General features: G+C 45.2%; 1 protein-coding gene across 1 annotated transcript in view; it reads right to left on the bottom strand.

Moving 5' to 3' along the window:
* The window catches only part of LOC308325184 (uncharacterized protein), a gene marked incomplete at its 5' end in the record, with an annotated part of 279,818 nt that overhangs the window by 187,151 nt on the left and 76,746 nt on the right, over nt 1-15,921 (bottom strand). The window contains one exon of the mRNA XM_080777607.1: nt 467-580. Within this exon, the coding sequence (XP_080633733.1) occupies nt 467-580 (114 nt within the window). The remainder of the gene's footprint in view (nt 1-466; nt 581-15,921) is intronic.

Raw genomic sequence — 15,921 nt, 5'->3', positions numbered from 1 at the left:
TTTTATGTGATGTATTCCCATGCTTTTTGTTCTTGCTTAATGTAAGTCGCTCTGGATTAAGAGCGTCTGCTAAATGCCTACATTGTAAATTGTTTGGTAAGAATCGTACGGTGAAGACTGTCAATATACTGTATGTTTAGTTGTTTACTACTGGTCGTCATATTAAGGATGTCCTGATCACATTTATTTTGCTCCCGATCCGATTCAAATCATTTGATTTTGAGCATCATGCCGATACCGATTTTCCCGATCCAATATTAATAATCTTATGGAACACGTATGATGTCATATCATCACAATAGAATAATATCCAAAATCACACACAATATCCAGTCTAATATAATATCATGAATGATATGGATATAATATTGATACGAGGGATGTCCCGATAACGTTTGTTTGGCTCCCGATCCGATTCCAATCATTTGTAAAAATGACGTAACGTATTCAGGGCATCTTCTCTCACCGGGTCTCCTCGATGTAAACCGACTCCAGCACCGTGGCGGCATATTCAAGGTTCTTCTTGAGGTCGACCAGGGAGGCCTCTCCTCTCTCCAGCTGCTTCACCAGACACCTCAGCCTGCACGGAACGGGGGAGAAGAAGAAGCACATCAATCATTTATAAGACACTTGGGGATCACTGACCTGTTGTTGTACTCTCGGAGCAAAGAGGAGAAAAAAAAGCAATTCTCATTCTACATTCTATTTGTGGTTCCTTCCTGCTCCGCGCGCGGGACAAGGTGAGAGGTTTGGTTTGTGAACCGTATCTGCTCTGCAAACTTTAACCTTCATCATGTCTGTTATCATTTTAAAGTGCCATCCATTTATTCATCCACAGATACAGTCGTTTATAATCATGTGCCACTCAGTCAATCTTGTTCATAATTATGCTGTACATATTTGTGGACCCTTTGGTGTGTTGAAGGTTTCTTTATTTTGTCTCCCAAGGGAGAAATTTGTCTTGGACCCCGAGGTGAAGTTACTGAAAACATCACCAAATGAAACAAAATCACAATTGAGTAGCTGCATGGTACCCACAGAGCACGCAGACTCCCAGACGCACGGCTATTATTGGCACAGCTCATTGATTACCACACAATTTAACGACGCCAAGGAAGGGAAAAAAAGGTGGCAACATGAATATTTTATCAAACATGATTCCTATGATGGAGTTCATCCTCTTTAAAAGAAAATGGTCCAAGGACGCAAATTACAAGCCAGATAATTAGGAGAAAGCAGAAATATAGGGTATGCGTATGCATAAAATGAATGGCAAATCGAGTGGCAAAGTGACTTTAACATAGTTTAACCTGCAATCAGATATAGGACTTTTCTGTCCTCCATTAGTCTTTCTGGACTCTCCTAAATCTAAATGGATAAAGCCCTGCTCCCATACCCTCCATTAGTCTTTCTGGACTCTTCTAAATCTAAATGGATAAAGCCCTGCTCCCATACCCTCCATTAGTCTCTCTGGACTCTCCTAAATCTAAATGGATCAAAGCCCTGCTCCCATACCCTCCATTAGTCTCTCTGGACTCTTCTAAATGGATAAAGCCCTGCTCCCATACCCTCCATTAGTCTCTCTGGACTCTTCTAAATGGATAAAGCCCTGCTCCCATACCCTCCATTAGTCTCTCTGGACTCTCCTAAATCTAAATGGATAAAGCCCTGCTCCCATACCCTCCATTAGTCTCTCTGGACTCTTCTAAATGGATAAAAGGTGTTGGTGTTGCAATCCAAAGCCAGAGAGGGAGGGGTGTGCCTTTACTTTAGATGTGCCATTGTGTGTCACATGTATGCCCTTCGGACAGACAGAGACAAGGTTGACCGTCTGTCACTCCTCCTCTCTGACCGTGTCAATAAACAACACCTGATAAATGTCACCCTAGGGGGAACTGCGGCTTGCACGCCATGTTGACAAAAGAACAGGCCCCAACTGGCCTATATTCATAAACAGGAAACACAACACAACGTGCAAACGCTGCGACGCGCTCCACGGAGCCGGTCGCCATGCAATTTAGTTGCACGGACTCTAATAATGGCTATTAAGAACAGCTGTGTGCCACTGAGATTCCCTGTGAACAACATGCGACATGGAGAGAGACAAATGCAATTCCTTCCTCAATTAAGTCTATTATCAGATGGCAATTTACAAAAGAAAGAAAAGAAAAGAAAAGAAAAGAAAAATGGAAATATCCCGAGTAATTGGTCATTAATTGTATTGTGTAACACTGCTGTTAGCATAATGCTGCGGCGGTACAGGAAATATATGTTGAAAACTATAATGAATGATTATGTATTATGCTTTTTGTGGAGATCGAGCTTTCCAGAAAATGTTTGTCTGAAAGAGAAGCAATGAATGCCCAGCCTGCAGTACCAGAGTTACAGTATATGTGTGGTTTTATCGCATTTTTAATATAATCATTTTCTTGCTATGCTTTCTATTTCCTTTTTTATTTTGTATTGAGTGGTGTAAGAGTGACATCTGTCGGCAGTAGTGGTCACGCGCAAGATAGGCTCATATGCGCATGCGAGGACTGGCTGCTGGCCAGAAAGACGATGGACATTGTTGTTGATGGGTGTTGTGGAGCTGTCGATTACCTAGCAGAAACTAGCCACTAGCTGAAACTGACTGAAAATAATGTGTTGAGTTTAATAAATGTGTGTCAAATATGCTCGAGTAATTCACTGTCTCACCCGTCGATAACCCCTTTGCGGAAGGAGTTGCTGAATTTGAGGAGTAATTTAGTATAACCGTACAGTATAGTTGTCTTAAGACTGCTGTTCCGTTGTAGAATTATAACCTGTTGAGTCTACGAAAAGCAAAGGTGACCCTTGGGAATTGAGAGCTAGCCAATATCGTACGGTTGTTTTTTAGATGGGATACTTTACATCAAGCTGCTTTAAACTAGCGGGGGTTTTGGGAGAATCGATTGTCCTGTCAACTAAATGGAAATGTGTTCATTTAAAGCTTATGTTATTTTATTGCCAAGGCAGATACAGTAGATGATAGATTAGGTTAATATCACAGGCCTGGTAAAAAGAAGTGTCCTTTGGCAAATAAGAGCCAAGTTGGAAAAAAAATTATACAATAAAATAACTCTTTTACAAGAGCAAAGACTATGTATTATGCATTATGTAGAGGCCTACTGTATTCAGTCAAGGTGGTGAAAACATCTTCTGACACTTTTAGAATGAGATTTCATCATAATCTGCTCTTTCTAGTTTTAGAATGAAATTGAATCCGTCATAAAATGATGCAATGTAGCAAATAGCAATACTCCAGACACTATAGACTGCACTCCTTATTTCTTCTGTGCAACTATAGAAAATATCCACAGACAACCAACATGGGTTTGAATTTTTATGAACGTCACCATGCTAAGATCAATAATTCTTGAATGAGTGATTTAGGTGAGACGTGTGTGCCACACAAAGGTAATTACGTTAACACGATGCATCATGGGACTTACGTTGAAAGTTATGTCAAAGAGATTATATATATAAAGAGGCAAAACTCCCCACTTCCCATAATAGGAACAACCAGCGCCCAGTGGTTCCGCAAAATATTGGATGATGACGTAACTTCTGGTTACTTAAAAAAAACATTAAAAAGTCATGCTGTACAAAACAAAAACTTATTTTATCCTGTTCTACTCTCATATTGATTTACCCATATATTTACCAGTAAGACGCGCAAAGCGAACGCAGCTGAGACCCTGCAGATCATGTCTGTCTGTCTGTCTGTCTGTCTGTCTGTCTGTCCCGCTGTTACTGTATATGTGGACCTGGCCCCTTTTGTGCCCATATATGGAGCTGATGATGCAACACACTCCATATTTGGACGTATAGCGGGACAGACAGACCGACACACACACAGACATGATCTGCTAGGTCTCATAGTAAGTGCTCACTGCGTTCGCAATCACTGCGTTCGCAATAATATTTATGAATGGATCAAAGCATAAATTAGTAACACATTCATTCAGAATGTCAGGGTGCATTTGCATGCATGTACAGTAGGCTATGCACTTGCGTGCGCGACCGTGCATGTTTCCGTGCATGTTTGAGGCGTCACATAGACAAAGTGTTGTCGCCATATTGAAGACGGCAGCGCTACCGCTGAGTCGTCTAGTGGTGATTCCACGTATCTGAGGATCATTAATGCTGGTCAATATAACATATTCCTGTGAATTTACTAAAGCTCATGCACTTTGCGACTTGTTTACTTTGCGTTCAAATTCATATACACTATGCCCCTTGATGGGGTTGCATGCACTAATCAGTACATTAACCCATTCTGACCTGAGATCAGATTCATACGAGGTTTCCACTGGACACACACTGGTCTGATGAACCCATTCTGACCTGAGATCAGATTCTGAAAATGTCAGTCGTTCTTCAATTTATAGCAGATAGCAAATCTAGATAGCAAATAGCAGACCTACAAGCTCGTAGCGCGCCACTCGGTGGCGCGCTATGAGCTTGTAGATCTGCTATTTTTCAATAGCTAAAGCACGACATGATGCTGACCGTTCAGAATGGGTTAATGAATGATTAATTGTCCTTAAATGCTTGTTTCTATTCTCGGTCCAAACAAACTGGCCAGTTCCACGTGGCTGCATGTCTTCAAATACCCATGACCCATTAACAGCTCTGTAACAATGATCCTCGTCACTGGGTTAAATAAACACGGTGACAGAGGGAGAGAACCCAGCAGGAGGCAATCTGCCGGCGCTGTGTGTGACAATGAGAGGTTTATTATTTGCTTTGGCCTCAGATGGGGCGAGTGCCAAAGCACAGGAGATTAGTGACGGCCGGAATTTGGGAGCATGGTCTGCCTCATCTATTTTTATGAACTGCACGCGGCCTTGGCTGACCTGCGTAGAGCGAAGAAGGTAGAGGTGTCGGTGCCAGACTGCATGCTCTGCACTTCAAGAGTTTTGACCTCTGTGCCCTGGAGCCAAGAACGAAGGTGAAAACAAGCGACGTTGAACAGGGCCAAGAGCAGTGGCGTTGAACAGGGCCAAGAGCAGCGGCGTCTCCAGGAATGACATTTTGGGAAGGCAAGATGTGTTAATTGTCGTCGCCCCCGCGCACAATCAGTAGCATCAACGGTTTTCAAAGAGCTGTACCTGCCAGACAGTATAGGATACAAAGGCTGAAAGGCAAGCATTTGCATTCGAACAGCTACAGGCACATGCCACATGCCATATACTGTAGGCTCTGGCCTGACAGCGCGCCGCGCGTTCGAGTCCCGTTCATGACGACCTGTGCTGCACGTCTCTCCCTGTCTCTCCCTCCTCCGTTCCTGTCCATGTTAACTACTATCTTTAAAGAAATCTTTTTTTTAAAAAAGAAAAAAAAGAGTAACATTGCAGCATATTCTTCTCTCCGCTCACAAAGTCTGCGCACCAACTCCTCCTCCATGACAATTCATCCACCACCTCCTCCTCCATCCATTCATCCACCACCTCCTCCTCCATCCATTCATCCACCACCTCCTCCTCCATCCATTCATCCACCACCTCCTCCTCCATCCATTCATCCACCACCTCCTCCTCCATCCATTCATCCACCACCTCCTCCTCCATCCATTCATCCACCACCTCCTCCTCCATCCATTCATCCACCACCTCCTCCTCCATCCATTCATCCACCACCTCCTCCTCCATCCATTCATCCACCACCTCCTCCTCCATCCATTCATCCACCACCTCCTCCTCCATCCATTCATCCACCACCTCCTCCTCCATCCATTCATCCACCACCTCCTCCTCCATCCATTCATCCACCACCTCCTCCTCCATCCATTCATCCACCACCTCCTCCTCCATCCATTCATCCACCACCTCCTCCTCCATGACAATTCATCCCGCTCTCACTGTGAGGAAAATGAAGAAAAAGAAAAAATAACAAGCGTCTCCGACATGACAAGTGACGTCTGCAACACCAATTATTGACTTCACAGTTGGAGGGGAGGGGAGGAGGACTGGAGTGATTGGAGTGATTTTTGGCATTCACTGGGATGCAAATAAATAAATAAATGAAATTGAATGACTGGCGCCCATGATGTTCCAATCGCATCTTGGCATTAGAAGGTGTGTAATCAATGGCCCAGGTCAGTGTAATCGCCCTGGGGAGATTAGCGTTCTCTCGTTGCACGCACACGCACACGCACACACACACACACACACACACACACACACACACACACACACACACACACACACACACACACACACACACACACACACACACACACACACACACACACACACACACACACACACAGATAAGAGGGATGAGGCCACCTCCTAAAACGTGATGATTGAGTTTAAGCCCCTGGCGTCTCACGCGTCCTGTCTGTCACCGCAGCAATGGTGATTTATTTATGGCGTTCAGTACAAGGGAGGCTAGTCAACTTAACCCATTCTGACCTGAGATCAGATTCATACGAGGTTTCCACTGGACACACACTGGGTCTGATTAACCCATTCTGACCTGAGATCAGATTCTAAAAAATGTCAGCTGTTGTTCGATTTTTCAAAAATAGCAGACCTACAAGCTCGTAGCGCGCCACTCGGTGGCGCGCTATGAGCTTGTAGATCTGATATTTTTCAATAGCTAAAGCATAACATGATGCTAATACCAAAATGGGTTCCCGGTCAGAATGGGTTAATATTAGGGTTAGAACTATGTCAAAAACATGGCATGTTCTGTTGTCGGAACCGAAAGATATAAGTGACACTATCACTCTCGTTCTCTCGTTTGTGATTCTACGGCAATAACTTGCGTTTTCCCCCATCCAGATAGGGTTAGATATAGCCTCGGTCCCAGGCTTATACTTATCTGCGAAAAACACTCGTTTCATTTGCGGAGAATGTAAACTGATTTATAACGTCATTTTCCTTGGGCGATATACTTCCTCTCCCGCAACTTCCGCCCAAACAAATGATAGCCTCTACAGTCTGACTCTACAGCGTAGGTCATGCCCAGGGTGGGTTAGATAGAGCTTCTCTTTCCATCTCGTTTGGATCCATCAACCATCATCACCAGAGTGATGACTAGTGCATGGATCTATCAACCATCATCACCAGAGTGGTGACTAGTGCATGGATCTATCAGCCATCATCATCACCAGAGTGATGACTAGTGCATGGATCTATCAGCCATCACCACCAGAGTGGTGACTAGTGCATGGATCTATCAGCCATCATCACCAGAGTGGTGACTAGTGCATGGATCTATCAACCATCATCACCAGAGTGATGACTAGTGCATGGATCTATCAACCATCATCACCAGAGTGGTGACTAGTGCATGGATCTATCAGCCATCATCATCACCAGAGTGATGACTAGTGCATGGATCTATCAGCCATCATCACCACCAGAGTGATGACTAGTGCATGGATCTATCAACCATCATCACCAGAGTGATGACTTTTGCAGAGTGGATGGGATTATGGGATGTATGGGGCGGGTCATCTAGGCATGGATTAATTGCGTTAACATTTTTAATCAAATTACATTTGACAAATTAATTAACTCAGTTAACTCGGTTATTTTGACAGCCCTAAATATTATGTTGACACATCCGGTCACATGTGGGACTCTATCACCCACATAAAGATGTTACAGCATTATATACAACTAAAGTCAACATTACAGTTAACGACTTAAACCATGTACCGGTATATGACCCTGTTGACAATGGTCCCCCAGGGCTCTGTACTGTACTTGGTCCCCTCCTTTTGTCCCCCTACTACACTAAATACCTCCATGTAGAATAGCTCTACAAAGCATCTCACACCGCGTTGCATTGCGTTGCTACTGCACTGTGAGCGATCAAGGGAACATGGGAGGTTTTCTTTCACAGTGATATTCACTATATTGTGTTGGAAGATAACCGTCTTTGTTGTTATTAGTCAAGCTGATAGCATATTTGTTTGTGGTTTTTGGGATAATGTAGGTCATATTTATTTATGTCCTGCAGCCTCTGGTTAGTCCCTGACTGTAGCGGTCCTTCATGGCGAGTCTTCTTCAGCTCCCTATGGGCAGCCTTGGCCTCCTCAGTGCCTTTAAAGCCTTTAAAGCCCTCTTCGTCCTATTCAACCTATACAGTGACGTTCCCGTACAGCCATAAGGCTTGTTGTTGGATAAGAAAGTATACCTTTCTGCCACCCACATAACATCCACAGTGAATGAATAAAGAGCCTTGGGTTCATCTGGATGAAACATACGCAATGTCCAGAACCTATGTAATGTACCTCACTGTTTGAACTGCTGCCATCAGGCAGACGGTACAGAGTGATCAAGTCCAAGACCAACAGATTCAGTAACAGCTTCTATCCCACAGCGGTAGTTGCACTCGATGCTGCTAAAAAAATGATCTGTTGCTGCGACACTTTTTGTGCATTAGTGCTGCTGGGGTTGTGCAATAACAAGAAGTCATGTGTGTTTTGTTTTAGCTTGTATACAGTATGTTGTTTTGTGATATAATGCACTGATTGGTTGGCACTTTTAATTTCGTTGTACACGTTGCAATGACAAATAAAGATCTATCTATGATGGGGAGAAACACTCCAGGAAAGCTCTGATTTATTTTGGAATCCCTCCCATCCATCCCCCCCCCCCCCCCCCCCACATGGAAGCAGTGTATAACTCCATCTGGAGTGCACTCTGTGCATGGCGATAATTCCTCCAATCAAATCTGACGATTTGACAGGGCGGCAGATGTCTACAGTGAGATTAAAATAAAATATGTTTGGTTCTCAAAATGACACATAATACTATAACATCTGCTACCAAGTACTGCAAACATAAATTACACCTTTTCCCCCCCCCAAATATCAGCTCGAATCTGTAACTTCTTATTTCATACTAAATGAGAGGGATCCTGCCCTCTAATTATTACTTATCTGTCATGAGTGTTTTTGAGTTCCTTATGGAGCTATGTGTGTGGCTGGGTGGGTGCCTGGGTCTGAGCACTGTGTGTGTGGCTGGGTGGGTGCCTGGGTCTGAGCACTATGTGTGTGGCTGGCTGGGTGCCTGGGTCTGAGCACTATGTGTGTGGCTGACTGGGTGCCTGCCTGGGTGCCTGGGTCTGAGCACTGTGTGTGTGGCTGCCTGGGTGGCTGCCTGGGTGGCTGGCTGGGTGCCTGGGTCTGAGCACTATGTGTGTGGCTGACTGGGTGCCTGGGTCTGAGCACTATGTGTGTGGCTGGCTGGGTGCCTGGGTCTGAGCACTATGTGTGTGGCTGACTGGGTGCCTGGGTCTGAGCACTATGTGTGTGGCTGACTGGGTGGCTGCCTGGGTGGCTGGCTGGGTGCCTGGGTCTGAGCACTATGTGTGTGGCTGACTGGGTGCCTGGGTCTGAGCACTATGTGTGTGGCTGACTGGGTGCCTGGGTCTGAGCACTATGTGTGTGGCTGGCTGGGTGCCTGGGTCTGAGCACTATGTGTGTGGCTGACTGGGTGCCTGGGTCTGAGCACTATGTGTGTGGCTGGCTGGGTGCCTGGGTCTGAGCACTATGTGTGTGGCTGGCTGGGTGCCTGGGTACCTGGGTCTGAGCACTATGTGTGTGGCTGACTGGGTACCTGGGTCTGAGCACTATGTGTGTGGCTGGCTGGGTGCCTGGGTATGAGCACTGTGTGTGTGGCTGACTGGGTGCCTGGGTATGAGCACTATGTGTGTGGCTGGCTGGGTGCCTGGGTCTGAGCACTATGTGTGTGGCTGGCTGGGTGCCTGGGTATGAGCACTGTGTGTGTGGCTGACTGGGTGCCTGGGTATGAGCACTGTGTGTGTGGCTGACTGGGTGCCTGGGTCTGAGCACTATGTGTGTGGCTGGCTGGGTGCCTGGGTCTGAGCACTATGTGTGTGGCTGGCTGGGTGCCTGGGTATGAGCACTATGTGTGTGGCTGGCTGGGTGCCTGGGTATGAGCACTGTGTGTGTGGCTGACTGGGTGCCTGGGTATGAGCACTGTGTGTGTGGCTGGCTGGGTGCCTGGGTATGAGCACTGTGTGTGTGGCTGACTGGGTGCCTGGGTATGAGCACTGTGTGTGTGGCTGGCTGGGTGCCTGGGTATGAGCACTGTGTGTGTGGCTGACTGGGTGCCTGGGTATGAGCACTGTGTGTGTGGCTGACTGGGTGCCTGGGTCTGAGCACTATGTGTTTGGCTGCCTGGGTGCCTGGGTCTGAGCACTATGTGTGTGGCTGACTGGGTGCCTGCCTGGGTGGCTGGCTGGGTGCCTGGGTCTGAGCACTATGTGTGTGGCTGGCTGGGTGCCTGGGTCTGAGCACTATGTGTGTGGCTGACTGGGTGCCTGCTTGGGTGCCTGGGTATGAGCACGAAAATAGCATGGTTGTTTTTCACCACCTGTGCGCAACCTAACACACACACAAACACACACGCACGTATTAAATGTATATATGATGATTCCGGGTGTGCCAGTACAGTACAGTGCCAGTAAGTCCAGTAATGATAATGACTCTGTCATTTCTCAACTGTTTCGGACGTGGGGCGGCTCAACGGAATCGGATCGGCCCCCTGGGTTCATTCCTGTGGGTCTGGATGTTGTCCCCCACATGGTAACTCTCTCATTTCTCTACAGTTTCGGATGTGGGGTGTCCCGCCGGAAGCGGGTCGGCACCCTGGCTGTGGTCCTGTGGGTCTGGAACTTCCGGGGACCCCCCGGGGACCCCCCCACACGGAGTTGCACCATTTTTACTGAGCTGAGCAAATTTCTAATTTCTAAACCAGGAAGACGCTCTGAGGGCCAGAAGCGACCGTGACACCTCCATGATGTCACGTGATGTCACGAGGCATGATGATTGTCAACCATATATGGAGACGCAGGGTTTCATAGTAAATGCGACCTTCGGTCGTAATAAGAGATCACATGACTACACGGAATGTACGACCGTACATAACTTATTAACAGATGAGGAAACAAAAGCCAACCTCAGCAGAATTGCACTGAACACTGAAGGAAAACGGACCACGTAAAAAACTGGAGATGGTTGATTTACCGACTACCGACTCATCAGTTTAAATGCCACGGGCATTCATCTAGTGTACCATATGGGCTTTTATGGTCCATCTAAACTGTGGGTGCATAAAACAATGCATCATAAACTGCCAGGAGACAAAATTCATGAGCACACCCCCCCCCCCCCCCCCACCCCCGCCTTCAATGACATATCAAATAAAGTACAAGATCGTATACAGCTTGAGAAAATAACAAAATAGTGGGTCTCGGTCGGCGATGATAAATCTCCCTTCTGTTGGCGGGTTGTAGGGTTTTCCCAGCATCTGACTCTTAAGTGATAACAATGGATAGCACCCTGGCCTTCTCTAGGAGGAGATTCAGTTCAGTTCAGTTCCAGCACAACAACACAACACAACACAACACAACACAACACAACACAACACAACACAACATGAATGTCAAGATTGCACCAATCTACAAGCTCACAAAACGTCACAATGCGAGCATTGTGTGCCTACAACAATGTCATGCTCACAATAGGTACCATGACAGCATGCTGAAATTGGTAACCAAATCCAGGCAATGCGATTATTTTGTGCAATGCTATTGGGTTTTTCTTCATGTAAACTTAAACTCCTCCACATAATTCTACACTCATTAAAACTCTGAACTCTGACTGCATGGGGAGGGAGTCTGGGAGATATAGGTAACTATGTGAAAGAAAACATTTTTTTTAAAGGAAAGGGGAAAGGTTATATTCGTGGGCAATCAAAAATAATGTTTGGAATTGTTGATGTGGTCATTAAATTTCATTTTGACATGGTTGGTACATCGACTGGAAGATAAAAACATGGCATCTCATTTCAAGAAGTTGGCAGACCTCTGACCTCTGACCTGCAGTAATTCAACAGGGAACTAGAGCAAATAACTAAGTCCACTGACTTTGCTTCATTGGTTGTTTATAAAGTAAAGCATAACACATACATGTCAGTGCTGCCCCCTCTATATCATAACTCTTCTATTAGCCCATTCTGACCTGAGATCAGATTCATACGAGGTTTCCACTGGACACACACTGGTCTGATGAACCCATTCTGACCTGAGATCAGATTCATACGAGGTTTCCACTAGGACACACACTGGTCTGATGAACCCATTCTGACCTGAGATCAGATTCTAAAAATGTCAGTCGTTCTTCAATTTTTCAGAAATAGCAGACCTACAAGCTCGTAGCGCGCCACTCGGTGGCGCGCTATGAGCTTGTAGATCTGCTATTTTTCAATAGCTAAAGCACGACATGATGCTGACACCAAAATGGGTTCCCGTTCAGAATGGGTTAGATGGCTCTGGGCATGCCTGACACAGAACTCCATATATAGGAATAAAGGGACACAGAGAGACAGATACAGAAATCTCCATCTATGGGCATAAAAAGGGTCACAGACAGATGGGTGGAATGAATGGTCTTCTTCAATTGGAAACACCTACTGATCAATTAAACCTATATAGCTGGAACACCCAACACCCTCACACACACACACCCCTACCACGGCAACCAAGCAACAAACCAAGGCATGGCCATCTTTCTGGACCACGGGAGGGAGTGCACACATTAACTACCGGTCCGAACCCATAGTGTTCTGCCCTTACTATACGTTGGTGTACATTGTGTATGGCTTGGCAGACAGCTAACAAGGTTCCCAATAAAGCTCCAAAAGGCAGTGACTTGGTTTAGGATCTTTAGTGAAGAATAAATTGTAAAACTGCAATACAGAAAGAATTAGAAACACAACATTGGTGTCATATACTGTAAAATAATAAACCAAACAGTTATTGTAGCCTATGCATCATACAAGATTACAAAAAGAACATGTAAATTGCTTTAAGGGCCAAGAAGTTTAACAAAAACACACAAACTTACAGACTTATCCTGTCCAAGGCCTGACTCAACTCAACATGTAGTGAGAGAGCTCTTGACAGTGTGCTGTCTTGAACTGAACTGACTCTGACCAAACTAATCACCTCATAACTACCCTTGTGAAGCTACCAGGTGAGGAGAATTACTAATTAAGCAAAAGAACATTGCTCTCCATTACACGTGACATGACATAGGGCCTACTAGGTGAAAGGTGAACTACCTAGAAAAGTAAACAGCACACATAGTCTATCGCTTAAAGCAAATATTAAAAGTCCATAGACTTGCGCGGCTGCCACATGATGTCAAACACACGAAAGCCAGACGTTGGAGGGGCTAAATAACACCTGCACTCAAAAAAAGCTTAAATCTAGAAAAGTGAAAAATTCTGCTTTCTCACTCCTACTCATGCCAATTCTCAATGCAAATGGAATTATGTAATGATGGTCAACCCACTACAGAGACACATAGATGGATAGGAGAGAATGACAGTATTACAGTATTACTGACTGACAGTGCATGCGTTCTCCATATATTGATAATAATATTTAGATGACATTCCCATACATGTGTGAGTGTTAAAGCAAAACCTAAATCCAAACTACACACTCCCAAAGCCGATTTTTTTTTACTTCTGGGAAGTAATTTGTGTTGCACAGCAAGCATACAAACAAGCTTAGAGGGAATGCACTGTCAATCCTGTTATAGTTTGAGAAACACGTCACATTTTTGGCACCAAAGGACACCAATTCATTTCTGCAGGCAGTGAGTGTTTCCTGCAGGAAAAAGCCTTTCACTCCACTTTCTTTTTTTTCTTGACTTGTCTTGGCACGGTGCCAGAGATGTTAGGCACGGTGCAACACCGGGGCGAAAAAGGTCTGACAGATTCCACTGAAACATAACATACACACATACAGTAAAACACGCTTCAAAACCATGCCATTATGACAGATTTAACAACAATACACACAACAGGCTCAACAACTCAATTAAGTACATGAAGGATAAAGGACCGGTAGGGCTATAAAGGGCTGCCAAGTTTCAGAAAAAGGCAAGAGTGAGACTTAAAATCTGGCCTTTTTTTAATGTCGATTTGGCCTTTTTTTTAACATAGATTTAGAGGAATACAGACGTCCCACCCTAGATTGAGGTTTGGGGCTTAGTTTGTGGTGCGTGGTAAAGGGTTAAATTGCGTGACTCTCACTCCCAAGGGGTGAGACTTGGCTGCGTAATTTCTTTGTACAGATCCCTGCCGAAATCCTCATACTAACTTACCATTTTGGTGTTAGCACTATGTTATGCTTTAGCTATTGAAAAATAGCAGATCTACAAGCTCATAGCGCGCCACCGAGTGGCGCGCTATGAGCTTGTAGGTCTGCTATTTTTTGAAAAATCGAAGAACGACTGACATTTTTTTTTTATCTGATCTCAGGTCAGAATGGGTTCATCATCAGACCAGTGTGTGCCCAGTGGAAAACCTCGTATGAATCTGATCTCAGGTCAGAATGGGTGCCCATAAGACTCACCCCGCGGCTTCCGCATGCGATAATGGTTATAGGGTTTGTTTTGGGATATAGAGTTAGTTAGTAATAGTAATGGGTTGGACTATAAGGAGTGGTCGGAAACAATGACACCGTTACCCTCCCTTTCTGAACAACATTTTATGAATATTAAGAGTGCATTTGGTCACCTAAGCTACCAAGCATGCATGAAGCTAGACCGAGATATGTCCCGTGGCTCAGCTAATGGTCTGTTGCCATGCTAATGCTGCCAATTAGACGGGAATATTATGGTGCAGCGAGTGAACGGAGGGGAAATATGGGAGCAAATGAACCCATGGTATAAAACATGGGGTTGCTGGAATGTTGGCGTCACGGCATGATCGCGTAATTAAAGATTTAATGGACTCACTAATGACTGTGACATTGCCCCAGCCGCCCTCTTCATTTTAAGGATTCTGATGACGGCATAAGGGACTTAACCCATTCTGAACGGGAACCCATTTTGGTGCTAGCATCATGTTATGCTTTAGCTATTGAAAAATAGCACATCTACAAGCTCATAGCGCGCCACCGAGTGGCGCGCTACGAGCTTGTAGGTCTGCTATTTTTGAAAAATCGTGAAAAGTGACATGAAAGTGTTTGAGAACGACTGACATAGAAAAACAGCTTTTTCAAGAAAACTGTCAGGATTTAATTTAGAATACATTTGCAGAATCGTTCCCAGGTCAAAATGGGTTAAGGGTCTAAATATATAGAGCAACAGGCTGAGCGTCACATACTTTCTTTTTGTGTGTCCATCTCGGGGGGGGTCGTGCTTTCAGCTCAGTGAAGTGAAATGCCCCCAAAGATCAGAACATGCATGGAGTCACACCTGACCTGAACTATGGACCATATGGATCCATGTTTCTGCATGATGTTAAATAAATAGGCCATTAGGACCACAGGGAACTATACAGTACTGTATGTTGGCTGTTTGGAGACGTGACATTTGCACCGGATAACATGATGACACGTGGCCTCGCCTCGCGTGTCGTGTCTTCTCCCACGAGGACTTCATTAGTGAGGACTCTCTCAGAAAGCATTGGGGGGATATTATTATTTATGATCGGCATTACTTTGTCAATCTGAGACAAAGGGAAGTGCTCTGCTCGCTGCAGGGGGAAATAGGGAGTCTTCAGGGAGGATTGCACAGCACAGCAGTGTGTCTGTCTGTCTGTCTGTCTGTCTGTCTGTCTCCCAGCATGTTTACTGTAGATTGATTGGCCATACTGTATGTGAGAAGGCATTTCATTCCTACGAGGTGAACAGAGTTGGAGCAGTGGCCGGAGCTTTCAACCCTTTTCATGTCAAGGACTATTATCACTTACTCATCAATTACTCACTTAACCCATTCTGACCTGAGATCAGATTCATACCAGGTTTCCACTGGACACACACTGGTCTGATTAACCCATTCTGACCTGAGATCAGATTCTAAAAATGTCAGTCGTTCTTCGATTTTTCAAAAAT

Source organism: Protomyctophum bolini (assembly GCF_963924005.1).
Source record: "Protomyctophum bolini genome assembly, chromosome: 12".
Classification (NCBI taxonomy): Eukaryota; Metazoa; Chordata; class Actinopteri; order Myctophiformes; family Myctophidae; genus Protomyctophum; species Protomyctophum bolini.
This window is presented reverse-complemented; position numbering and strand designations above follow the sequence as displayed.